Here is a 27,995-nt window from a genome sequence, read left to right as displayed (position 1 = left end):
TGCTCGTTACCATATAAGTTTTTATGCTAACAATTATTTTGGGTAATTACCAATAGTCTCCAGTGCTTTTAAATATATTGAACCAATATGAAGAGGGATGGGGTGCAGGGTCGATTTTTGTCTCTGTCAAGGAGTCACATAGAGATACCAGGTGTGAGTTGGTAAAGGCGAAAAGGGTGTTGTTCTGGCCTTTTTTTTGAATGAAGTCCAATGACTAGGACTACTCCGGGAGGAGGTCGTCACCCAGTTCCTCATCGCCGAATTCATCCTCCACTTGGTCACGACGACGAGCGGCAGTCTTGGGTCGCTCTGTGGTCGGGCCTAGAGGATCCACATAAGATGCATCTAGACAGACGTTGAAAATAGATGAAAAGGAAAACATCTAAAATATGGGTCTTCCTTTTACTTAAGGAGGGGCTCCAAGGACAAATTAAAGATGCTATGTAAGATTTTTTGCCTATTTGACCCCAAAAATTTGATTTAGAATTAAATAGGCATTTTAATGGGGTCGAGAAAGTTACAAGCTTTCATTTGAGCCATTGCTCGAAAAAGTCCGCCAACTATTAGTAGCAGTGAAATAAAGTGCTCAAAATATGTTTTTGTCGGGACCCCAACAATATATCACGTGACCAATTCTTATGTGTTTTATAAGAAATGTTTTACATTTCTGTTATGGTTCCTGACCATTAAAAGTAAAAGTTTTTTGCGTTAGAGCGGGTGATACTCTTGGAAATACCATTCACTCAAAAAAATCTACTTTTTAATGTTTGGGGCCAAAAATCTGACATAGCATCTTTAAGTGAATCACTAATTTTCCAATAAATAGACCTATTGCATTGGTCGCCATCACTGAGGTCACACAATAGAAATTGTTTCAGCCAATGATAGGTCTTCCTTTGACCTCAGTGAGGGCGCTGTACGCAATGTGGCACCATACGCAATGTGGTCAAAAGAGTCGGGAAAAATTACATGTCTCAACCTTACATTGGAACAGTGTAAAATGTCACTGTTTTTATATATATATTTTTGTATGCACGTCGCCAGACACACAAGGCCTGAAGGCCACTTCAAGGTGTGGGCTACAATAATTTTTTCCAGAGGCCATTGCCACCCACTCCTAGGGCTGAAACAGGGTTACCCCTTATACAGTCCATACGGATGTAGGCTTGGGTATCATCAGTCCGAAGCCTGGCCGGTAGAGCAGAAAGCACTACCTTCCCAATTTTACGTAGCAAGTGTCACGACCGGGATTCGAACCCACACTCTGCTGATCAAACACCAGAGCTTGAATCCGTGCTCTTAACCGCTCAGCTATGAGTTTTTGCACAAGACATTTTATAGTTCACTCCTCAAAAATCCACTTTAAAAAGCCAACTTTTTTTGTTTCTTTCCCCCTATTGGAACAGGTCACACTTGACTTGACTAAGTTTCTACATAGGATTCGAACTGCCTCTAGCTACCTGGCAATCTCGGTAGTCTAGTTGGTAAGACATTGCTCTAGAATTGCAAGGGTCGTTGGTTTGAATCCAACGCGAGTAATATGCCTGTGATATTTTTTCACAGGACTCGGGAAAGTACTGAGAATACAGTGCTAACACACATCGGTGTATGGGTAAAAACCAAAAAATAATTTTCTTTATTCCCGATGAAAATTTAAAGGAACACGTTGCCTTGGATCGGATGAGTTGGTCTATAAAAGCGCTTGAAATCGTTTGTTATAAAATGCATATGGTTAGAAAGATGTTTGAAAAGTAGGATATAATGATCCACACAAGTGTCACTAAAAATTGCACGATTTTCCTTTTACGTTGCGAACTATCACGGTCGGCCATTTATGGGAGCCAAAATTTTGACTCCCATAAATGGCCGACCGTTTTTGTGGACGAGGTTAAAAGAAAACCACGCAATTTCGAGGCATATTTGTGTAGATCATTGTATTCTACTTTTACAACATCTTTCTAAACGGCTACAAAACGCTTTTCAAAGACCAACTCGACCGATCCAAGGCAACGTGTTCCTTTAACATCTATTATATAAGTTTCTTCGTTTGAACCCATTAAACTGAGCGACCCACAACTTACCGACACTCTGTTCCTCCGCCTCATATGGTCCGTTAGTATCAGGCAGCGACGCCCTAGCTCTCCCACTACGCCTTGCACTGCCAGATCTTGCACTGCTCTGTCTGCTCCCATGACCAGAGTCTACACAAGGACGAAGCAATGAACGAATCAGACAAATAGTCGACTAAAAAATCCCAAGAATTTGTATTACAGTGTGACATGAGCAAAATTAGTTGTTCGTTGACTCCAGTCATTTTGAAGTTTTTTTTAGTTATTTTAAAAGAGCATTAATCTTTATGAGTTTCGAGCCATTGCATGGTGAGGTATCAATATATATTTGGTTTGCTGGGTAGATTATGTTCTTTTGAGAACTTGTTTGCTTTAAGTTCTTCTGCCGCAGAGTAAATTTTTTGGGGAATTCATGAGATTTCTCAGTTCCAAACGAACTGTCTCTGCTTTTTAACTACTACCAGGGCAGAAAGGAGAAAACCGGCTGAGAATACTGCTTTCGCTTTATAGTGAATCGCGGGAACTTCTTGTTATTAACTTCACTACCGCGGAGTGAGTTCATTATCGGTCTCAACTTTTCGACTAGCTTGCTCTAGTCATCGTCTCCTAACATAGTTTACCCAGCAAGTAGAAACACAAATGATGCCACAGCAAACCAAATAGATAGCATACTCTTTGCTGAATGCTTTTAAAACCCCATGTTGATACCACTTATGGTTAAAAAGTTGTGACAAGAGAAACACCAAGAGATGTGAGAGAATGAAACTAAGGTCGTGTCCGAATTGGTGGCTACGGCTGCGGCTACGACTGTTGCTAGGGGTGTTGTTAAGGGCGTCCTATACTTCAATGCATGACGCAGCCATCTGGCCATAGCCTGTAGCCGTAGCCGCCAATTCGGATCTGGCCTAAGACTAAGATGAGCTCATCTTCTGTGAAAAAAAATTAGCAGCAAAAACAGCCATGTGACATCAAAATTTGCTTCGGATCGCAATCGAAAGGAAGTATCAATGGCTTATTTTTTGCTTTTTATAATTTTATCAGCATTCACACATGTATACACGATGGATGTGGGAGCTTCATGGTTTAGTTTGATCAGGGAGCATGGAATTACATGTAGCAAGGTACTTCATCATGGGGCGACCGGCATTCAGGGAAACTTTTTGGGTCAGTTTGAAATATTTTAGGTTTAAACGAAGGCAAATTGACTGGGGTGGGACTTGAACCAACGACCTCAGAACCAACTGATAATAAAAAAATAAAATAAATTACCTGAATTACTGTTCATTGCTGCAATGGTTGGGTGCATGAGAGGTAAAAAGTGTTTTTGAATCAAGTAGGATAGAATCACTTAGGGGACAAATAATCACTGGCCGACAGCAAATCAACTCAAAAGCAGTCATGGCAGTTGGGGAAAAGTTGGGAAGGGAAGACGCACAGCAAACTGAACCAATTTGGGGGTTATTAGATAGTTCCAAAAATAATATCAAGCGTTAATGGCCAGTCACCCTGCAGCGGTAACGAACAGATAACGATCAAGCTGCAAGAATACGCCCACGCATATTCCACCAATCGAGGGCATGCCTTGTTAATGTGATCGCTATCGTTTTTGTTTAGCGCTGCAGTGTGACTGGCCCTTTATTATTTTGTAAGTTGGTTAGTTTTGTGGAATACACCTTAAAAGATGAATGTGTAACTCTGTTTTTTATTGTTATTGTCAAAGGTGTTATAAAGGATGATTGGCAAGGATGAAAAAACAAAAACAAAAAAAAGATAAAAGACTCTGCTAGAGTTGAAATTTTAAGACAATCTTGTTTGCATTCATACCATAGAGGTAGCAAGTCATTCGGTTCGTAAGTATTTTGCAACAACTAATTCTATTTAGCTTAAAGTTCAAGCTAGAACATTTTTTTTATGTGAAATATTTCTCTCTGAAATAAAGTCATATTCGCGTACCTGTATCACAGAACTCTGGAAAGTAAAACCAAAGTTAAAGGGAAACGTTGCCTTGGATTGGGCGAGTTGGTCTATGAAAAGCGTTTCAAAACCGTTTGTTACAAAATGCAAATGGTTGGAAAGATATTTTAAAAAGTAGATTTCAATGATCCCCACAATAATGCCTCGAAATTGCATGGTTTTCCTTTATATACGTCGAGAACTAACACGGCAAGCCATTTTGTAGAGTCAAATGTTTGACTTCACAAAATGGCCGACCGTGCTCAGGTGCTAGTTCGCAAGATAAAAGGAGAAACCATGCAATTTCGAGGCATATTTAGGTGGATCATTATAGCATCTTTCTAACCATATGCATTTCATAAAAAATTTCAAACACATTTCATAGACCAACTCGTCCGATCCAAGGCAACCTGTATCTGGAATTCTTAAAAAAAAAAAAAATCGGTTGTAACATTCAAATTTAAAGACAATGTGTTTTACATGAGGTCTATCCCGACTTTACAGAACTGATTAGACATTAAATGTTAGCTGTTACGGTTAACACACTCACCACCACCGTCTACCTCCAGAAACTCCCCTCCAACAGCCACATTGGGACTATCAGTTCTCTCTGACTCTACACACGTGATTACAGAGGGAGTGAGAATGGCAAGAATCACAGCAGGCACAGCATGACAAGGGGGGGGGTGATGATGGTTAATGGAAGAGCAAGGCATGGAAAGTGTTTTTTTTAAGTATGGTGATACAATGGTAGTATAGTTATTAATATTGGAAAGCATGCATTATTATTTATACAAAATGGTTTAATCTTGAAGAGACATTTAAGGGTCAAGATAGGAATCAAAGGGGATTGAATGTTTTGCATATTCCAGCATAAAAAACAAACAATTGTTTCTTTTATTCATAGTTGGTACTAAAAAATATCTCTATCTTACATTGTAAGTGCTGCCTTCTTTTAGGAAATAGTTTTCGAATTTGACAACGTCAAATCTAGCCATAGTCGGGTTTCACCATAAGACCTTAAAATAAATGTTTTAGTTCCCTCCAAACTAATAAATTAGTTATTTCCCTGGACATCTGATCACAATAATCATTCGTTTTCAATACATTTCTGAAATTTATTTGGAAAACATTTAACTCACTCCTCCAACAATATTGACACACTTTTCATTATCCCCCCAGCTTTTTTTTACAAGAAATTCCAATAAACTGATGCAAGTTTCTTCTTAAATCTTTTTTTCAAAATTCAAGAAAACAAAAGGTAAGTGAGTAACTGCATATTTTCATTTACAAAACAAAATAGACAAATAGAGAGATTCTTGAAAAGTATAAACTGAAAAAAATATTCTTGGTGTTTTGAAAAGGTTCTTGTCAGTGCGCTCAAATAAAAATTGGTGCAAAGTTGAATTTGGTACAAGTGTTTGTCAAAACACTGCTCGGATTCATCAAGTGCATTGATAAAATAAACAAGTGAGAAAAATAAATAAGTGAATTATTTTAATAGTAACCACATCAAGCTGTTAATAATGTCAACTTACCAGCACTGCCATTACGAATGCCTCGAGCATTTCCTAGAATAAAAACGAAAAAAGAAAACACATTATTTATAAATGTATACCATAGACTGTGTAAGTCTATAATTATCTAAAAAAACATGACCACCGTTTGAAATTAAAATATTTCGTTTATTGTATGCATTTATCTACATTTATGAAAGATTAAAACTGAGCGTTTCCAAAAACCTAAAATGTGTTGGTAATTACTCAAAATGATTGTTGGCATAAAAGCTAACTTGGTAACGAGCAATAAGCCTTTTTCAGATATAGCGGACACAATGCTACAACACTCCTGCGGCTTATGGCGCATATGTTTGTGCTGCCGATCTAGGTATTATATTCTATATACATATGAGTTGCCCCCGTTTGGGGCGCGCGCGTAAAACATTGTATGTCCGCCATACCTCAAAAAGGCTTATGGAGAGCTGTTGATAGTATAAAACATTGTAAGAAACGGCTCCCTCTGAACTAACGTAGTTTTCACCCAATAATAGAAGACTTCAGGTCCGAAGCCTTTCATTATGCATCTGAAAGCACACAATGTTGTGCGAGAAGGGTGTTTTTTCTTTCATCATCTCTTTTGCAACTTAAATGACCAATTCAGTCCAAATTTGTACAGGTTTATTTTTGTATGCATATGTTGAGATACACCAAGTGAGAAGACATGTCTTTGACAATTACCAAAGGTGTCCAGTGCCTTTAAGCTCTGATGACTTACCTCCGCTACCTCCACGACCACTTCCAGCCCGACCGCTGCCAGAACGTCGAGTACCACTATTAGCACGCTGCAATGAGACAGATCAATATGGATTAAAATAAACAAACAGTCGACATATTTTACCTGCACCATTGATAAAATGACCACCCCACGGATTGAAAAAAAAATTTCATTAACCCTCGGACTATTAACAACTTACACCAACGGAATAAAGCAGCGTTTTAAAGGAACACGTTGCCTTGGATCTGTCGAGTTGGCCTTTGAAACCGTTTGTTATGAAATACATATGAACAATAATTTAAAAGTAGACTATAATGATCCACACAAACATGCCTCGAAATTGCCTGGTTTTCCTTTTACGTCGCGAACAAATACGGTTGGCCAAAGACCAACTCGCCCGATCCAAGGTAACGTGTCCCTTTAAACACATTAGCACTGTTTTAAACTTATTTTCTTTGTAACTATTCAATAATTTTCCCGCTAAAGACTTTTGTAATTAAAAAAGAAAAGAAAAAGGGGCCCTTTTGTGGCAATACTGTAGTATAGAAGTTTCTCTTTGACATTAGATACCCCTTGCATGTGAAGTTAAACCCTAAAAAAATGGCTCAAAAAGAGCCCTCACTGGGGTCAAAGTAGGGAAATGATTGAACTTAAGCTGTTCTTTTGCATGAAAACGTGCTCGTCAGTGAAGCATTTTGCAAAACTGTGTAAAACATGAAAGGGCAGGGGGACGGTGGTAATTATGATAGTGAACCCAAAACCCCGCCCCTTTCAAAAACAGACACCCACCTGTTCTCGTAGCTCCTTGGCCTTCTCTGCCTTCTTGAGTTTTGTGGCAAACTCTTGAGCGTCCTTCAACCCAAGATCAGAGCAAAGACGAACCAGAAATTTCAAACCTAGCGGCAAGAAACATCAGATTAAAAAAACAACAGTAAAATCTCATTCATTTAAACTCTATGCACGATTTGACCCTTGAACTTAGGAATTTTGATATTGAGTACAGCACGGTGGATTTCTTATAGTATTGGCCCTGATAGACTTTTCAAGCTATTTACTAGTATACACATATTGACTGGCAACGAGGTAACTAGTGTACGTCTATTCCCCCGAGGGTCTTTGAGCGACCAGAAGAGCGACCTATTTCCCGAGGCCGAAGGCCGAGGGAAAAAGGCCCCTCTTCTGGTCGCTCACAGGCCCTCGGGGGAACAGACGTACACTACTTACCGAATTATGCCAGTCAATGTGTGTTTTATAACAAAGCTCGGTGTTAAAATGTCAAATAAAGAACAGAAAAAGGAATTTTGTAGTTTGTTTACGGTTCAAGCAAGAGAGGTCGCTGTTACCGCGGGCACTATTTGCAAAGACTAGTGCCCGCTCTAATACTATTCCCGCAAAACACGTGCGCGCGATCACTAGCCTATATTAGTTCATCTCACGTGACCGTGTTTCAGCCAATCAGAATACAGAACGAGCAAGAGGTGTGTTATAACAAGTTATACTGATTTTCTTAAAGCTATTGGACACTTTCTGAACAGAACAAAAATTAAAAGTTCACAGATTTACAAATAACTTACAGGGTTTACAGAAGGTAATGGTGAAAGACTTCCCTTGAAATATTATTCCGTGAAATGCTTTACTTTTTGAGAAAACATTAAAACAATATTATCAATTCTTGATATCGAGAATAACGGATTTTGTGTTTCCCCTTCGTACATTTTTGGTAAATTATGTATCTCAAAAACTTACATTCAATATTGTCCGGGAACTTCTTATGGATTCGTTTGTAGGTTTCCAAGGCATGCTGATAGTTACCTAAAATAATGAAAAGAAACACATTGGTAGGTTAACTCTGGTTTTTCTGGTTTCCTTAAGCTTGCTAGCTACAGTGATTAAAGGAACTGGACACTATTGGTATAAAAACTTACTTGGTAACGTGCAATGGAGAGCTGTTGAAAAGATTTCCATTGCGAGAAATGGCTCCTTCTGAAGTCACATAGTTTTTCAGGAAGAGTTTACTTTATCCCTCAAAGACTTCAGGCCTGAATCACTTTTTAAGCATAAAAAAGCACATACATTTGTGCAACAAGGTTGTTTCTGCTTTCATTATTCTCTTGCAACTTCGATGATCAATTGAGCCCAAATTTTCACAGGTTTGTTATTTAATGCATATTTTGTGATACACCAAGTGAGAATACTGGTCTTTGACAATTACCAAATGTGTCTTTAAAGGCACTGGACACTATTGGGAATTACTCAAAACAATTATTAGCATAAAATCTTACTTAGTAATGAGCAATGAAGAGCTGTTGATAGTATAAAACATTGTGGGAAACGGCTCTCTCAGAAGTGACATAGTTTTCGAGAAAGAAATAATTTTCCACTAAGTTGATTTCGAGACCTCAGATTTTGAATTTGAGGTCCCGAAATCAAGCATCTGAAAGCACACAACTTTGTGCGACAAGAGTGATTTTTCTTTCATAGTTATCTCACAACTTCGACAACCAATCGAGTTCAAATTTTCACAGGCATATGTTGAGATACACTAAGTAAAAGACTGGATTTTGAGTAATTACCAATAGTGTCCAGTGTCTTTAAGGAAGTCCCTACTTACCGCTACGTCTGTGGCAGCTAGCAATCATCAGCTGCCATTTAACCTGGTTGGGTTGTATAACGGCAGCTCTCTCAAAGTAATGAATCGCCTTCTCCACAAACTGAGAGTCGATGAAGTAAGCGCCGAGCCATTCAATGATTTCAATGTTCGACGGAAAGTAGCGGAATGACTGAGAGAAGAAAGAAAAATTATTAAATGAAGACATTTGTTTATACAATGATACGAACAAGCTGTACAAGGAAAAGTTAAGAAAACAATTTGCCTAAGGGCCTCCGTCTAAAGAACTTTTTCTAAAGGTGTCACAAAACACTTATTTTTTAAGGTTGTTTTTTAAATATGACATCCATTTTATGTAGCACCTTACAAGGGTTTACAGAATGTTGCGGTACGCTCATCGGCAGCCACTGCCAGGAACACCCAGGCAAACCCCTTCTCTTAATAGCAATAAGTGTAAGTGGGTGCTTTCATGTGCATTACACAATACACAGGACCTACGGCTTTATGTCCCATCCAGAGGATGAGGTAATAATGGTCAAGTGTCTTCCTTTAGGACCCAGTGCAAAGATCGGTACTAAAACCCACTCGGCCGAACAGAAACACCAGGGCTTAAGTCTGGTGCTCTTTTTCACTCAGCCTCGTCATGCCATAATATGTACACAATGAATATTTGTGTATCGCACTGCTTCAAAATCAGCACACCATGATGGCTGGCGGGGTTGCTTGGACCTAAAATTCTTGGCATGTATTTCCTGCTAAGTGGGTACTTTTTGCTAAGTGGGTATTCTCTGCTTAACAGGTTACTGACCTCATAATGATACTGGTAAGCTTGTGACTTGTCTCCCTCGTTATCGAAGAGTTCACCAAGCCGTGATAGGATCGCTGGATCAGTAGGGACAATGCTGATGAGCTGGGTAAACCATTCTGTGGCCTGGGGGGTGTCCTCTAACATGTCGTAGCTGAGAAGAACGATGGGGGTCAAGGAAATATATCTGAACATATTTTGGGTGCGTTCGTTTAACTTCCCTGGGTCGACCCTGGTGTATGGTGTTTTCTTTTTCCAGGACAAACGTGTGCAGATAATTACCCACGTTCGTCCTGGAAAGAAAAAAAACGCCACACACCGGGGTCGACTCGGGGAAGCTAAACGAACGGACCCTTTGTGTATTAGCAACCTACATATTGGGAAGGAATTGGGGAATCAGGTCCTTGGCACTATTGAGTCTCATCATGTAGGTTTGGAATCTGATGTCGAGTTCAATTCAGCGTTCTCCCTTAACTGAAATTACTAAAAGAACTTACACTGGTTATGTGAGATGAGTGAGAATGTTTGATTTTTCATCCAAAAATATTTTGGTCTTAATATAGGTCATGATATGGACTTGACTGAATTAGTGTAAGACTTGCCCTGAAAGACTTTAGACGAGAGACTTTAGTTGGGACTTTCCTTGACTTGGTGACTTCTCCTAGGTGTAAGAAAGTTAAAAAGAATCAATAAATTTTGAATCTTAATTTTGTTGTTTTCTTTTTCAAGGATACATTGTGGCTATTTGGAATAAGACTTCAGCGTTGTTCCTGAGGATGGCGTGAAGTTTCAAGAAGCAATCCAATGATGCCTCCAGATGACCAAGTTTCTTATTCACCAAACCTAAATACAAAATAATAATAATAATAATAATTATTGTGCTTAGTCAAACAAGCAAACTAACAAATGAACAAACAAACAAACACCCCAACAAAATGGGCTATACCGTTTTAAAGGCACTGGACACTATTAGTAATTACTCAAAATAATTTTTGTTAGCATAAAAACTTATTTGGTAACGAGCAATGGAGAGCTTTTTATAGTATAAAACATTGTGCAAGAAGGGTGTTTTTTCTTTCAGTATTCTCTACTAAGATGACTAATTGAGTCAAATTTTTCACATATGATGCAATGCTCTACAGTCTTCCTAACAACCAGATTTCACGACTTCAACGGCTCCAAAATACTGCTGCCCGCATTGTGGCACTGTCTAGAAAATCCTGTTCTATCACCCCCATTCTGCAACAACTACACTGGCTCCCTATCTCACAACGAATCATCTTCAAGCTGATGCTCATTGTCCACAAAACTCTTAATGGCAAGGCTCCCCACTATATTTCTGAACTGCTTCAAGTTAACACTCCATCAAGGAATCTTCGATCAAGTTCCATGCTTCTCCTCAATGAACCAAGTCTCTTAATCTTCGATCTTGTCTTTGTACCGCAAAATTCAAGTCTCTTCTCAAAACTTATCTTATTTCACAGGTTTTCAATAACTAATTTTGTTGTGCCTGTTTTTCTTTGTGTTGTGTTTTGTTTTTGTTTTGTTTTTGGTTTTACTGCGCCTTGAACACCCCAGCAGGGTAGATATGTGCGCATTAATAATAATAATAATAATAATTTGGGGGGCTAATCGTCCTTACTCGCAGCTAAGAGCTGAATTGCGAAGGACGCGGCTACAACGTGTTCGAGAAGCAGGCATGCAAGGGCGCATTCAGCTGCCAGCCACATCAACCCATTATGACCACGGAGCACAGCCAAGATCGAAAGTGTTTGATTTTTTCCTGAGGGAGGAAAACCGGATAGTCTGGAAAACCCTCGTCGCACAGCAGAGAACCAACGCACAACTCAACTCACATATGGCCCCGACCGGGAATCGAACCGGGGTCACCTTGGTGAGAGGCGAGCGCTTTACGCACAAGCCAACCGTGCCACCCGAAAGTCTTATTATTATTTATTATTATTATTTTATGCATATGTTGAGATACACCAAGTGAGGATACTGGTCTTTGAATATTATACCAAAGGTGTCATGTGCCTTTAATATGGAGGTAGTTCGGAATAAATACCTAGATTGTACAATGCTTCGGTGCACGTTGCCTCAGTACGAAGAGCCTCTTGGTAGAACTCTCTTGATTTCTCCAAGTCATTCTGGACGAACAGACAGTTGCCTTTATTCACCAACGCTAAAAAAACAGAAATGAGAAGTTTGAGTTATTGTGGTTTAATAGATAGCATTATATAATAAGGGAATCAATGTGTGGTGAAGAGGTTTTCAACTAGTGGTTTAATCCCAATGAAGCCTGGTTCTTGATAATTTTACCGAGACGAAGTCGAGGAAAATTATCAAGAACCAGGCCTCGGCGGGTTCAAACCACTAGTTGAAAACCGATTCAACACACTTTGATTCCCATTCATAAATACCTTTTCGGTCGAAAACATCAACACTTATGGTCAAAAAGTAAAACAAATGCAAAAATTATAACTGTTCAAAGATTTCTTTCAACACAACACCCCTCCAGCTAAGAAATGGAAAAGCCCTCCGCCGTCCTCGGGTAAACAACTCCTTACAAGGGAAAGCTGTGCGCGTCGCGCGTACCGCGTGATGTGGCACAACTGTTTCAGCCGTTGCTCTCGACCAATAGGAATGAAGAAACTGTCTTATGAGAACAGGTGCAAGCTCGCATGTCACGCCCATGTTTCAACACTTTTTACTGGTCATAAACAAAGGTTTATACACACCCAAGCGACGCGCTCTCCACCAAAAGGAAAAGCGAAACTGTCTTGAGGTATTTATGAATTATGGTTTATATATTAAAGCCCCCATCACACCGAACTCATTCTCAATATGTTCTTAAAAATATACCCGAACGGGCTTAAACTGTGTGCAAAACGGAGTTGGATGCAGTAGCAATTGTTTACAATCTGTTTTCGATCTTCATAGACAGGCTCGGCCGGGTTTGATCGGGATGGTGTTCCAGAACTATGAGGCTGCCCAAAGAAATTTGGATGACCATCTCTTCAGTTAGATGGAGTGGCAACATTTACAAACAGAGCTGTCGTACTTGGATCGTACTAGGGACGTGCTAGACATGGTGCGCTTGGGCGTCATTTTGATGTGCACACAGACTGGGTTTGTTTGTAGCGCGTTCATCCTGTTACCGGACAGGCCCGACTCAATACCAGAATTTAAGTGACTAGTGTTGATTGCAAACCACTCATCTTATTGACGCCCTCTATTGAGTGTATAAAGCAGCTCATGTATACAAAGCATTACTATGACTGAACAAGTCAAGTAGTCATTGCCTCTTTTCTTAGAGTCTCAATCTAATGAACCCATAACAACTAGGGTCACACTATAGACAATTTCCGACTAAAGCTATATGTTCTAGCCAGACCAAACCCAATTTCAATTTTTTCAGGACGAGTACGGACGTTTTAGAAACTAGTTGGTGTGACCCTTTACTGTTTCCTCTACTGACTTACCAGCAGTGTTGTATCTATCGGCAGCCATCACTACCTCAGCGTATGTGTGACCCTTTACTGTTTCCTCTACTGACTTACCAGCAGTGTTGTATCTATCGGCAGCCATCGCTACCTCAGCCTATGTGTGACCCTTTACTGTTTCCTCTACTGACTTACCAGCAGTGTTGTATCTATCGGCAGCCATCGCTACCTCAGCCTATGTGTGACCCTTTACTGTTTCCTCTACTGACTTACCAGCAGTGTTGTATCTATCGGCAGCCATCACTACCTCAGCGTATGTGTGACCCTTTACTGTTTCCTCTACTGACTTACCAGCAGTGTTGTATCTATCGGCAGCCATCGCTACCTCAGCCTATGTGTGACCCTTTACTGTTTCCTCTACTGACTTACCAGCAGTGTTGTATCTATCGGCAGCCATCGCTACCTCAGCGTATGTGTGACCCTTTACTGTTTCCTCTACTGACTTACCAGCAGTGTTGTATCTATCGGCAGCCATCGCTACCTCAGCCTATGTGTGACCCTTTACTGTTTCCTCTACTGACTTACCAGCAGTGTTGTATCTATCGGCAGCCATCGCTACCTCAGCCTATGTGTGACCCTTTACTGTTTCCTCTACTGACTTACCAGCAGTGTTGTATCTATCGGCAGCCATCGCTACCTCAGCCTATGTGTGACCCTTTACTGTTTCCTCTACTGACTTACCAGCAGTGTTGTATCTATCGGCAGCCATCGCTACCTCAGCCTATGTGTGACCCTTTACTGTTTCCTCTACTGACTTACCAGCAGTGTTGTATCTATCGGCAGCCATCGCTACCTCAGCGTATGTGTGACCCTTTACTGTTTCCTCTACTGACTTACCAGCAGTGTTGTATCTATCGGCAGCCATCGCTACCTCAGCCTATGTGTGACCCTTTACTGTTTCCTCTACTGACTTACCAGCAGTGTTGTATCTATCGGCAGCCATCGCTACCTCAGCCTATGTGTGACCCTTTACTGTTTCCTCTACTGACTTACCAGCAGTGTTGTATCTATCGGCAGCCATCGCTACCTCAGCCTATGTGTGACCCTTTACTGTTTCCTCTACTGACTTACCAGCAGTGTTGTATCTATCGGCAGCCATCGCTACCTCAGCGTATTTCTCAGCCAGTTGGTACTCGGCTTGTAAGAAGTAAATGAAGGAGAGATTGGTGGCGGCGACCGAGGCACACTTGGAATCCTTCTTCTCAAAAGCCTTTAGGACTTCAACAGCCTAAAGAAGTAATGAAACAATAACCAAATATGACATGAAAGAATGGATATTGAAGTCCGGACGTCACACCTATTTCATTTACTAATTCTGGTTGTGAAGCCAAGAACTCTCAGAAAACTTAATCTTTGTACTAGTCAAGAACCAAGTGGAGAGAAGACAAGGAAGGAAGTTTCAGTTTTAGATGTGTGAGGAAAAACCCCAGATAATAATTCCAGGGTAAACCCACGCAGTCAGGTAGGGACTGAAAACCACATCCACATAGTGCCTCTGTTGGGATTCCAAATGGGGTCCCAGTAAGAAATATCTGCATAAGCCATAGAGCTATATATATCGACTAGAGCGCTAACGTGCTCTGCGTTTTGAAGCCACCCTGGGCGCAGACATGTTTGATGTGTTGCGTGAATTCGGAATTTTAAGAGAACACACATTGCCGCGATTATTTTACATTCTGCGTGTGCGTATACGTACGCAACTGTCCACTCGCGTACGTCCGCGCTACGAAAACAGTAACTTCGACTTGGTTGCCGTACTAAAAAAAAGGTAAACACGCCTTTTAATCATGACGCACATGACGCTCGCAGTTTGTGCGCTTATCAGCAGATTGTGCGTTCACATTTACTGCATTTTTTGCTTCGATGGCACATAACAAAGAACAGACGCACGATCATGCAAATAGCCGTACAATTGCCGTACAAAATTTCAAGCTATTGTAATGGTTTGTACATAAACATGGATGCGCCCACACGGCTTCAAAACCTTAGTGCGTGTATAACGGGGTGTTAGCGCTCTAGTCAATATATACAGCTCTATGGCATAAGCTTTCATAGCAATAAACACTTCTTCAGATGCAATGAAGAAAAACAACTTCGACCTAGGTTTATATTTGAGTCAGTACTGTAGTGTGCCAAGTCTAAAGGAATTGTTTATCAAGAGCTTTAAAGGCAGTGGACACTATTGGTAATTACCCAAATAATTACCAGCATAAAACCTCACTTGGTATTACAAGTAATGGGGAGAGGTTGATAGTTTAAAACATTGTGAGATACGGCTCCCTCTGAAGTGATGTAGTTTTCGAGAAAGAAGTAATTTTCCACGAATTTGATTTCGAGACCTCAGATTTAGAATTTGAGGTCTTGAAATCAAGCATCTGAAAGCACACAACTTTGTGTGACAAGGGTGTTTTTTCTTTCGTAGTTATCTCGCAAACTTCGTTGACCAATCGAGCTCAACTTTTCACAAGTTTGTTATTTTATGCATATGTTGAGATACACCAAGTGAGAGGTCTGGTCTTTAACAATTACCAATAGTATCCAGTGCCTTTAAAGGATTTGGGTACTTTTTGTAACACAAAACACAATGTCCACAGATTTACATTAAACTTACACCGTTTGAAGATAACATAATAATAATAATAATAAGACTTGTAATGCGCACATATCCGCCCTGCTGGGTGTTCAAGGCGCAGTAAAACCAAAAACAAAACAAAAACAAAACACAACACAAAGAAAACAGACACAACAAAATTAGTCATTGAAAACCTGTGACATAAGATAAGTTTTGAGAAGAGACTTGAATTTTGCGGTACAAAGACAAGATCGAAGATTAAGTGGTAGAGAGTTCCAGATGCGTGGCGCGGCTGAAGAAAAAGACCTGTTACCCCATGAGTGTCGAGACTTGGGTTCAATGAGGAGAAGCATGGAACTTGATCGAAGATTCCTTGATGGAGTGTAAACTTGAAGCAGTTCAGAAATATAGTGGGGAGCCTTACCATTTAGAGCTTTGTGGACAATGAGCATCAGCTTGAAGATGATTCGTTGAGAGATACTGAAACCTTAGTTAACTGTTGACGTGACCCAAATAAAAGGAACTCTGTCTTATCATCATTTAACTTCAGGAAGTTTTGTTGTGTCCAACGTCGAATCTCTTGGATGCATTTCTCAAGTCTTGCAATACATGCATTGGCGTTTTCTTGAGAAGATTTAAACGTGATGTATAGCTGAGTGTCGTCTGCGTACACATGGTAATTCAGATTAAATTTGAGGATGATGTCACGAATCCGTAAAGTGTACAGCGTAAACCACTGCGGGCCGAGTACCGACCCCTGTGGCACAGAGTAGTTCAAAACAACAGGGTCGGATATCGCAGTGCCAATACATACATGCTGAGTTCTATTGTGGAGATACGATTTGCACCATGCTAGGGCTGTGTCGTCTATGCCAAGGTGACTCTGGAGCCGAGAGAGAAGGATGTTATGATCAACAGTGTCAAAAGCAGCACTCAAGTCTAGCAGGACTAGTGCTGTAAGGTTACCATTGTCCATAGAAGAGAGAATATCGTTGCTCACACGGACTAGTGCAGCCTCGGTCCCATGGAAAGGCTTGTATGCTGACTGGAACACGTCGGACAGGTTGAAAGTATGAATGTGATCAGAAATACGTGATGACACTACTCGTTCGATGACTTTTCCAAGATATTTTAAGTTTGCAACCGGTCTGTAGTTTTTGAATATCACCTTGTCCAGGTTTGGTTTCTTGATGAGCGGCCTGATATAGGAAACTTTGAGGCTATCGGGGAAACAACCGGAACTGAGAGATTCGTTTACAAGCTTAGTGATGTAGGGTACAAAAATATCGATGTTTTGCTTTATCATGGATGTTGATACTGGATCCAGCTCACAGGATTTTGAAGGAGATTTCATAATAACCCTTTGAATCTCAGCAACAGTGGCAGGCTCAAACACAGATAGTCTACACTCTGGTTGAAGATGTGGCAATGTCTGCGGCACGTTGTAAGGGACTGATGAAAATGATGAGCGGATGTCTGAAATCTTGGTGACAAAGAATTTCTGGAACTCATTTGCTAAGTCCTGGTCATTGTAGGTGGATGGAAGGACGGGGGTTTTGGGTTTGAGCAACAACTTAATAGTAGAAAGCTTACCTTAAAATATTACTAGCTGAGGTGCTGTCACGAAAAAACAGTTTACATGCTGAAATAATTTTCGTCTTTAGAGACGAAAATTACTTTTGTGACTTGTTTTTACTCATTTCTCAAAAACAACGGCACCTCAGAAAGTAATATTTTAAGGGAAGCTTTCTACCATCATTATTTTCAAATTGTGTGAGTTTAATGTAAATCTGTGGACATTGTGTTTTGTGTCCTACAAAAAGTACCCATGGGTCGGTTTCACAAAGAGTTAGGACTCGTCTTATCTCGAGGTAGGACGAGTAACTCTTCCTAACTTGGGATCAATCTTAAGGTCTGCATGCTACAGTGCAGGGTTGGGACTCGTCCTAAGTCCTAAGATTAGTCTTAAGTTAGGAAGAGTTTTGTGAAAACGAAGGCAGACCCTTTAAAGATGTCACAGATATTCAATTTTTTCATTCTGGTTACAAGGCCAATGACTCTCAGAATCACTGTACTAGCAAAGAACCCAAAGGCCAGAAGACAATACTGGCAAATTTCAGTTTTGTGGGAGGAAAAGAGTTTATAACGAGTTCTTTAGTACCTGTGCAAACTCCTTCTGCTTCAGATACATGATGGCTTTGTTGATCTCCAGGTCATTGGCCAGATCAGTGTAGGCGGATTGCTTCACACAGTCTACACACCTGTGGTGGAAAGGAAAAAACGCATCATTATATGACTGAATTATAAATATAACAGCAACCGTTCTTCCGAAAGAGAACAGTGTACAACTTTATTGCAACAGACCCCTGCTGTGTTCACTGATTAGATTAAATATTTAGGCAATACCAGTGTGAGGAGCTGGTCTTCACTGTGTGGTAATGACCTTGGTTGGTTTCGGCAATCAGCAGCAACTGCCAGATACACCATGCGGTAAATGTAGTTGGGTTCTTTTGCACGCATCACACAACACAGGGGGCCAACAACTTAATGTCTCATTCAAAGGAAAAAGAAATAATGTTTAAGTGACTTGCCTACAGACACACGTGTCAATACCAGTAACTCAAACCCCCTGGACTCAAACTCTGGTGTGGTTTTTTAGCAGAGTGTGGGTTCGAGTCCTGGTCTTGACAATTGTGTGTGACAGACACAAGTGTAGTCGATAAAAAAACAGAGCTTGAGCCCAGTGTGCTTGACTACTAGGCCATGACACGCTAATACGTTTAAAGGTCGAATGGTCAATTCCAGTTGGGGTCATTTGGTAATAGAACTAGAGAGGACACACCCAGCAGTGATCACTGAGATCGGGGGTCCCCCTGGGTGCTCTGGCCTTGGTGGCGCATGTACCCAAATGTTGTGTAAAATCTACCGGTTTGAGGTGTAGAGTCCCGCTGGCTGTCTGTCTCTAGTGAGTCAACTTACCAGTCATAGCCAGCGGAGAAGCTTTGCTCGATGGACGGAGCGATGAGTTTAGCAGCGGCCATCACAAAGCGCTCCATTCCTTCTTTCCTGTTACATCAAACAAATAATAATTGTTGCTTATTTAACACACATATAAAAGGCTCTAAGTAAAAAGAAAAATTATAACAAGTTAATTGAAACAAAAATTGAAACACCAACTTACATTTCTTTTTCTCTGACCCTAAGTGGATCTTTCTTGATGACCTCAAGAACCAGATTGGCATGCTTGTCATCCTAAAAAAACACACACACACAAAATAAGAATTATTATTTGCAACATAATAGAAACCGCTACAAAAGACATTAAAGTTGTTTTTGGTTTAACAAAGAACATTGAACTTAATGACCACTAAAGAACAGCTATACACACTGAGCTATTCTACCCCTCTATTGGTGGTTTTCCTATTTGGTCAACATATCTCTGTTAGGCAGTGCCAGTCAGAAGCTGTTTAACCTGTAACCAGGGATTACACACAAGGTTAAAAGGGCATTTATTCTGGTTCTTTTTTTATAAATGAATATAAGCACCCATTACTGCTGTTGGGTACAGGGAACAAACCAAGATGGTGGCAGACTGATCAATACTTACAGGATGCGGTAGATATTTATCCTCTTCGTCAAGATTCAAGTCAACAGAGAGCAGCTGTTGGAACGTCTTCTTCATCTTGTCCCTGTCTCCTGTAGCGTAGTAACACAGCTCAAGGTTGAAGGCTGTCTCGTAGTCAGGCTTCTCCGACATGATGTGCTCGAAGGAGGTGATCGCATCGCTGTACTGTCCCATCTTCACAAACACAATGCCGATGTTCTTCATGATCTTGTTTCTAATGCAAAAACAAAAATATTTAATAAGTACAGCAAGATGTCCCACCCGAGTAACATGCCTGTGATATTTTTTCACAGGACTCAGGAAAGTACTGAGTAAAAGTATACAGTGCTAACACACATCGGTGTATGGGTAAAAAAACAAAATTAATATTCTTTATCCCGATGCAAATCTAACATCTCTTATTATGTTTTTTTTCCAGTGTCAGGGCTCCAATTTGGGATAACATTCCACAAGGGTTGAAACTTAAATGTTAACTGTGCTGGATTCTATTTAGCAAGACCAGAACCTTAATGGGAAAGAACTTTCTACACAATTTAACTACATATTGTTTTTATTTCAACAAGCTTTAAGAGAACTTTTTTCATGTATTGGTACTATTCAACAGAGTTGTATTCTACCAGACTTAAAGCCAACATTTGAAAGTAACCTTTTCTGATTTTTTTTTTATTTTTAGTATTCTACCAGACTTAAAGCCAACATTTGAAAGTAACCTTTTCTGATTTTTTTTTAATTGTTAGTATTCTAACAGACTTAAAGCCAACATTTGAAAGTAACCTTTTCTGATTTGTTTTTAATTTTTAGTATTCTACCAGACTTAAAGCCAACATTTGAAAGTAACCTTTTCTGATTTTATTTTTTATTTTTAGTATTCTACCAGACTTAAAGCCAACATTTGAAAGTAACCTTTTCTGATTTGTTTTTAATTTTTAGTATTCTACCAGACTTAAAGCCAACATTTGAAAGTAACCTTTTCTGATTTGTTTTTAATTGTTAGTATTCTAACAGACTTAAAGCCAACATTTGAAAGTAATCTTTTCTGATTTTTTTTATTTTTATTTTTTTATGCAACTCGCCAGACACACAAGGCCTGAAGGCCACTTCAAGGTGTTGGCTACAATTATTTTTTTCCAGAGGCCGTTGCCACCTACTCCTAAGGCTTTACAGTCCATACGGATGTAGGCTTGGGTATCATCAATCAGAAGCCTGGCAGGTAGAAAGCACTACCTCCCCAACTTTATGTAGCAAGTGTCACGACCAGGATTCGAACCCACACTCTGCTGATCGAATTCCAGAGCTTGAATCCGATGCTCTTAACCACTATACAATTGTTGCCTGCTGTGACGAGGTCCATTGAAAAGGGTGTGAAAAGGGTTTTAGATTATTTCCTAACCTCATCTCTTTGTGAGTGGTGGGGACTTGATCCAGCGCCATCCTATAATACTTGACAGCCTTAGGGAAGTTCCTCTGCTTGAAGTAGATATTGCCGACGTTGACGCGGAGTCGGCCGGCGTGAGAGAACATCTTGTTCTTGACGATGACCTGGTAGGCGTTAAGGGCCTCTTGAAACATCTCGTTGGCCTCGTACTGATTGGCCAAGTTGAAGAGCACCTGCAAGGGGAAGGTTATATTACATTCATAAATACCTCAGAGAGTTTCGCTATTCCTATTGTTGGCGAGCACGTCATGTGGGTGTGTATAAACCTTTGTTTATGACTGGCAAAAAGTGTTAATTCATGGGCATGACCCGCGACCTTGCACGTGTTTCTTCATTCCTATTGGTCGAGAGCAACGGCTGAAACAGTTGTGCCACATCACGTGATACGTGCGACGCGCACAGCATTCCCTTGTAAGGATTTGTTTACTCGAGGGCGGCTGAGGGCTTTACCATTTCATAGCTGGAGGGGTGTTGTGTTGAAAGAAATCATTTAACAATTATAATTTTTGCATTTAATTTACTTTTCGATGAATGGAATCAGAGTGTGTTGAATCGGTTTTCAACTAGTGGTTTAAACCCGCCGAGGCCCGGTTCTTGATAATTTACCTCGACTTCGTCTCGATAAAATTATCAAGAACCAGGCCTCGTTGGGATTAAACCACTAGTTGAAAACCTCTTCACCACACATTGATTCCCTTATTAGCAGCAACTGCCAGAAAAACCCTGGGAAACCCTCTTCACAAGACCGAGACTCGAGTTCACACTTTGCTGATCGGAAACACAAGATCTTGAGTTAGGTGCGCATGACCGCCAAGCCACAACACACCAATGAAATAAACCATAACATGAATCAGATCGAAACGTTGAGTCATTAACCACCGTTTTTTCCCAGAATCATCACTACTCTACTCAAAAGATATATTCACATGGCATTACCTCAAACCTCTCCTTGTCCAATCCCTAAACTTACCGAGTAGGTTAGATCCAGATTAACCTGATCCCCATTAGACACTTGCTCTCTCTGCCTGACCAAGACTCTTTCCTTCCTCCCTGCTTCTTTAGCCTTCTCCAGGGCCAAGCTTAGCTCTCCTCTGCTATGGGCCAAGCAGCTAGCCTCGATCAAACCATTCACCTGCTTCTCAAGGCTCTTGATCTTCTCCTCAGGTCTGTAAGAAACAAATCAATTTGTATAAACTGTAATCTTAAGGGCACCGGACACCTTTGGTAATCGTCAAAGACCAGTATTCTCACATGGTGTATCTCAATGTATGCATAAAATAACAAACCTGTGAAAATTTTGGCTGAATTGGTCATCGAAGTTGCGAAAGAATAATGAAAAAAAAAAACACCCTTGATGCACCAATTTGTGTGCTATCAGATGCCTGATAAAGAGCTTCAGGTCTGAAGTCTTTAAACATTGAGTGACAAATTACCTCTTTCTCAAAATCTATGTTCCTTCAGAGGGAGCCGTTCCTCACAATGTTTTAAACTATCAACAGCTCTCAATTGCTCGTAACCAAGTAAGTTGTTATGCTAAGAATTATTTTGAGTATTTACCAATAGTGTCTAGTGCCTTTAAAATGAAACTTCGAAAGTGCTTTGTAAAATCGAGAAAAATTATTTTCTTCAACTTACGTGTCTTCACTTCTAGATTCTAGCGGTGGTGCGGGGCCTTTGGAGGCCTGATTCATGGGGTCAAATGATTGACCTCGTCCAGTCGAGGAGTAACCAGCGGCTTTGACTGCTGTCATGGGTCTGGCAACACTACCATCCTATCATCAATAAAAAATAGTTGACTTAAAGCCACTGGACACTTTCGGTAAACAGTATTGTCTAAGGCCCACACTTCGTGTATCACATGTTAATTATAAAATAACAAACATGTGAAAATTTAGGCTCAATCGGTCATCGGAGTCGGGAGAAAATAAAGGGAAAACCCACCCTTGTTTCGGCACGTTTCGCCGTGTCATGTTTACTATAAATCCGTAATTCTCGTTGTCGAGAATTGATAATTGTTTCAATGTTCTCTCAAAAAGTAAAGCATTTCATGGACTATTTTTTCATGAGAAGTCTTTCACCATTACCTTCTGTAAGTTATTTGCAAATTTGTGAAAATTGTTTATTTCTTTATTTCTTTATTTATTAGAAAAAATATCAGGCGATACAGTTGACATTAAAAAATGCATTAACATAATACAGCATAAAAAAAATGTGAAAATGTAAACTCCCCTCCCCCAACAAAAAAACAAGAACAAGACCAACAAGGACAACAACAGCAACTGACAACACCAGAGCTTGAGTCGAGAGTGTCGACTGAGACAACGACAAGCGAGGGAGAATGTCAAAATTTGACTTACCGCTGCAGCCATGCCGGTTACTGGTCGACCCATTGACGACACTAGACCAGTTTTCAGACGAGCCTAATTTAAAAAAAAAGAGAAAATTGCAATCAAAATAAAGGCAAGGAATCTTTCTTTACCCACAGCTTTTAGTTTCACTTGGCTTTTGGAGTTGTAAAAACAAATCAACATTATTGAGCATACAATTATTTCTGTTCCCTAAAAGGGAATGTTTGGTTATCACTCTTAAAATTAAAGGAAACACGTTGCCTTGGATCGGACGAGTTGGTCGTTGAAAAGCGTTTGAAACCGTTTGTTATGAAATGCATATGGTTAGATAGATAATTCAAAAGTAGAATATAATGATCTACACAAGTTTGCCTCCAATCTGCGTGGTTTTCCTTTTACTTTGCGAACTATCACGGTGGGCCATTTATGGGAGTCAAAAATTTGACTCCCATAAATGGCCGACCGTGTTAGACGACGAGGTAAAAGGAAAACCACGCAATTTCGAGGCATACTTGTGTAGATCATTGTATTCTCCTTTTAAAACATCTTTCTAACCATATGCATTTTATATCAAACAGTTACAAGCACTTTTTATAAACCAACTCGTCCGATCCAAGGCAACGTGTTCCTTTAATAGTATTTATAATTAACTTAAGGTAAGAAGACTACAGCAGCTTCTGATAGGACATTATATTTTAAGCATTTTGAGAAACATTCCACTTTGAAGTAGGGTGCTTATGTAAAAATATAAAAGTTTTTATGCTCCAAAATTAGAATCTGAGCGGCATTACTATAGTAACACTTTTCAAATAGTTTATTTGGGATTATTGTTTTCTGGGTGGACACACTCGCTCCAGGTTCAATCGGATGGCTCCAAAAACCAAAAGGTATAAATAAGTGAATCAATGTGTGGTGAAGAGGTTTTCAACTAGTGGTTTAATCCCAACGAGGCCTGGTTCTTGATAATTTTAGCGAGACGAAGTTGAGGTAAATTATAAAGAATCCGGCCTCGGCAGGTTTAAACCACTAGTTGAAAACCGATTCAACACACTTTGATTCCCATTCATAAATACCTTTTCGATCAAAAACATCATCACTTTTTGGTCAAAAAGTTAAATAAATGCAATAATTATAGTTGTTAAATGATTTCTTTCAACACAACACCCCTCCAGCTATGAAATGGTAAAGCCCTCCACCGCCCTCGGGTAAACAACCCCTTATAAGGGATTGCTGTGCGCGTCGCGCGTATCGCGTGATGTGGCACAACTGTTTAAGCCGTTGCTTTTGACCAATAGGAATGAAGAAACTGTCTTAAAAGAACAGGTGCAAGGTCGCGTGTCACGCCCATGAATTAACACCTTTTACCGGTCTTAAACAAAGGTTTATACACACCCACGTGACGCGCTCTCCACCAATAGGAATAGCGGAACTGTCTTTATGAATTACCTTTAATTTTCAAATTTAAATTATTATGATCACTACCTCAGACTTCCAAAGTAGGAAAACATTCTATTGACCCAATTCACCTGACGTCATATAGACCAATTCAGGCGCGCACCGGGCGTGGCCATTGCTGAGGTAACATGTGCCTAATTTTGTGCACAGAGACATAAGGAAATCATGTTTCTTTTCTCTTTTTATGGAAATGTAATGTCTTTCTCGAAAATTTTTGCGATTCTCTGACATGGCTGCACTACCATTTACTACATTCTTGCATTTATTTTTTAAATTAAGTACAAAGGAAAATACTGAAATTATGACAAAATCTTCGTTTTAGTGACTATTTTGTGCAGTTTCTGAGTCTTTCCCCCCAATTCACATAAGACAAGCACCGTTTTCAAGGTGAATCGCTTTTTATTTAGTTGCAAATTTTGTAGTCAGTGATTTTCATTAGTATATCATGATGTCCTGTTAAGGAAAATGTGATAGTCGTTGAGGAAAACATTTCATGTCCATAAAGAGTGAAAAGAAACATGATTTCATCATGTCTTAGTGCACAAAACTAAGCCCATGTACACCTCAGCAATGGCGCACGCTGCTCAACACTGCGCGCCTGAATTGGTGTATAGAATAATCTTGGATGCACCATACTGGTGGGCAATGCACTGTGAGTTATTCAGTGAAGTGCGCTTTTTTAGACGACGGGGCGTTTACACGTAAACATAACTGCCAACCAAAATGGTGAGCGTACGACAGGCGCCGCGTGTGCAGGCGTGCAAGGGGTCAATAAGATAATCTTTTCATGAAACAATAATTATGCATCAGAGTAAAGAGCTTACCCCGGCAGCTGTACCCATTTGTCCACGTTGTATGCCAAACTGCCTTGTGGCTGTCATCTACAAATACAAAAAAAGTAAACAATTCATTTAATTTAACCCAAAACAAAAGTAAACAAATTCACCAATACAATGGTTGGATTAAACGATGTATGTTTCATGTTTCGGTCGAAAAGAGTCAATTAAATTTTATCACATTTTTGCGCAAGGTTAGAGACTTATTTGGGGTTGTATTGAACAAAGAAAGTTGACTAGAGCAGGACTTGAACCTGTGACCTATTTGACCCTGTAGCCCCTCTTTGAAGAAAACTCGAGCAGAGAAAACCAAAAGGGAGTTAATCAAACACTCACAGGAGGTCGACGTCCATGGCTCGTCTTGACCGCATTCTGAAATCCTTCATCTTGCTGAAGATTCTGTCAATTCAAACAAGAAAATCTGATGAATTAGTATACTTCATTTCACAAATATCATACAAATAAACAACATAGCAAACTTGTGGACAAAACAGAGAGGTTTTTAAAAAAAAGCAACATGTCATCTGTGTTGTGAAAGCCTTTGTAATTACTTCTCATTGTTAGTGTTACAAAGGGGTGTCCGGGTGTCTTTTGGAAACCCTGTTTTAAGTTTGGACACCCTGTTTGAGCTTGGGGTATTATTTAGGCCTATTTATAAATGGGTAGTTTTTTATTCTTCGACTTACCTCAGTATCGAAGAGTGGATTGTAGTCGTTGTACCCGGAGTACAATTCATCGTCCTCGTCTCCAGCGAGATGAACCTGTTCCATAATCTTGACTTGTCTTGATTTAATTCAACGTCAAACTGCAATAATGGGATGGGTGAAAAAAAAAATAATAATCAGGGATATGAGTCATTGCTGACTAAGATTTTGGTCTAATCCGGATCTGAGGATGAAATGATATAAATTTTCGCCCTTAGAATATGTTTGAGATGAGCTCGTTGGGAACAGTATCCCCAGTATCCTGGAGTTTCACCGAGGCAATGGTCTCTGTTGCCTTGATACCCCTTAAAAAGTTTCACATTGGCTTTAATTTAAAGGCAGTGGACACTATTGGTAATTACTCAAAATAATTATTAGCATAAAACCTTACTTGGTAATGAGTAATGGGGAGAGGTTGATTGTATAAAACATTGTGAGAAACGGCTCCCTCTGAAAAGACATACTTTTCGAGAAAGAAGTAATTTTCCACGAATTTGATTTCGAGACCTCAAGTTTAGAATTTGAGGTCTTGAAATCAAGCATCTGAAAGACTTGAAGGTTTTTTCTTTTTTTCATTATTATCTCGCAACTTCAATGACTGATTGAGCTCAAATTTGCACAGATTTGTTATTTTTTGCATAATGTTGAGATACACCAACTGTCAACACTGGTCTTTGACAATTACCAATAGTGTCCAGTGTCTTTAAGAATTGCCAACTGAGGTGCCCTTTGCAAAATGAAAATGGCCTTGCCCTTCCTTTCAAAAATGAAATTCTAAGTCTGCATTTTGAATAGTTAGAATCCAATGAGCTTTTGACAGCAGAAGCAGATCAAAGAGCAGAGCATGCAGAGAGGGCGCTGTACTCCTTTAAAAAAAACATCTTTGGTCATACTACTATCTGTATCTGTCAAATATTGCAACAAACTCCTCACATGATAAATAAGTTGCAGGAGAACCACTAACTAACCACTGAAGGTGTCAACAAAGTTCTAATACTTATAGGAGTGCAGCACCCCTGCCCGAGTTACCGAGTCTAATCAAAGAAGTGCAAAACCATTTTATTTATTTATTTATTTCAGGCAGACTAGAAAAAATGTTGTAAAATTTGGACAGTCCCTAAGCCTAAACAATAACATTTTAAAACAACACAGCAAGTAGGCCCTAACACTAGTTTTTATCTAAAATAACATTGACACCTCATTTGTTTATTATATAAAGGGAGGAGTTGAATTGAACTGCTGTGGTGGGGCAAACAAAATCAAATTTAAATCTTGGTTCTTTAATTTTTTTAATTAAAGTTTGAATACTAGGGCGGCCTACTTCACTCTTCAGGTGCATGGTTCATGCCAGTGACAGTCCAGTGAATTGAGAATGTGAACTTTAATCTAAAAATATAGGAAAAAAATATTATGTTCTTTTGTGTACTTGTCTTATGTACTTCTTCTTTTTGAAAATGATAAACGTACGAAGTCTGCCCAATAGCCGGGCAGACTCGCCCAACTTCCCCACAACCACCGGGACTGGGTCGACCGTTCGGCGGCGGCTCTGGCACCGTCTGCCGGCCGTGCGTGCGCTCCAACCAACCACCTCAAGTCAAGTGTGTGGCCCTAGAAACGGGACGCTGGTCTCTGTTACCAAGGTCGATTTAACAGTCTTTACAAGCAAGGACATACCAAATAACAAGCATATTTAAATATTACAACTAATACTCACCCCAACTTGACACAGACGTATTAAAAAAATACTGGTAAGATAAACTATTTCGGTGTTTTGTACTCGAATTTTGGAGTGTCAGCACTCATCA

General features: G+C 39.9%; 1 protein-coding gene across 2 annotated transcripts; it reads right to left on the bottom strand.

Annotated features, from left to right (window-relative positions):
• On the bottom strand, window positions 1-27,995 carry LOC117296893 (intraflagellar transport protein 88 homolog). 2 transcript variants are annotated; one of them, XM_033779998.1, is made up of 24 exons: window positions 27,905-27,995; window positions 26,173-26,291; window positions 25,823-25,885; window positions 25,475-25,531; window positions 23,205-23,267; window positions 22,483-22,619; window positions 21,818-22,013; window positions 20,803-21,020; window positions 19,395-19,626; window positions 18,969-19,039; window positions 18,767-18,853; window positions 17,949-18,048; window positions 14,287-14,443; window positions 11,778-11,894; window positions 10,444-10,552; window positions 9,713-9,863; window positions 8,908-9,076; window positions 8,043-8,108; window positions 7,086-7,192; window positions 6,297-6,363; window positions 5,561-5,593; window positions 4,573-4,638; window positions 2,082-2,201; window positions 1-345 (listed from the first exon to the last, which is right to left on the bottom strand). In XM_033779998.1, the coding sequence occupies exons 2-24, from the start codon at window positions 26,254-26,256 to the stop codon at window positions 221-223; spliced, it is 2,595 nt and encodes an 864-aa protein (XP_033635889.1). In that variant the 5' UTR covers window positions 26,257-26,291; window positions 27,905-27,995; the 3' UTR covers window positions 1-220. The 2 variants fall into 2 exon arrangements, with proteins under 2 accessions (XP_033635889.1, XP_033635890.1); XM_033779999.1 differs by lacking the exon at window positions 4,573-4,638.

Source organism: Asterias rubens, chromosome 11, assembly GCF_902459465.1.
Source record: "Asterias rubens chromosome 11, eAstRub1.3, whole genome shotgun sequence".
Classification (NCBI taxonomy): Eukaryota; Metazoa; Echinodermata; class Asteroidea; order Forcipulatida; family Asteriidae; genus Asterias; species Asterias rubens.
This window is presented reverse-complemented; position numbering and strand designations above follow the sequence as displayed.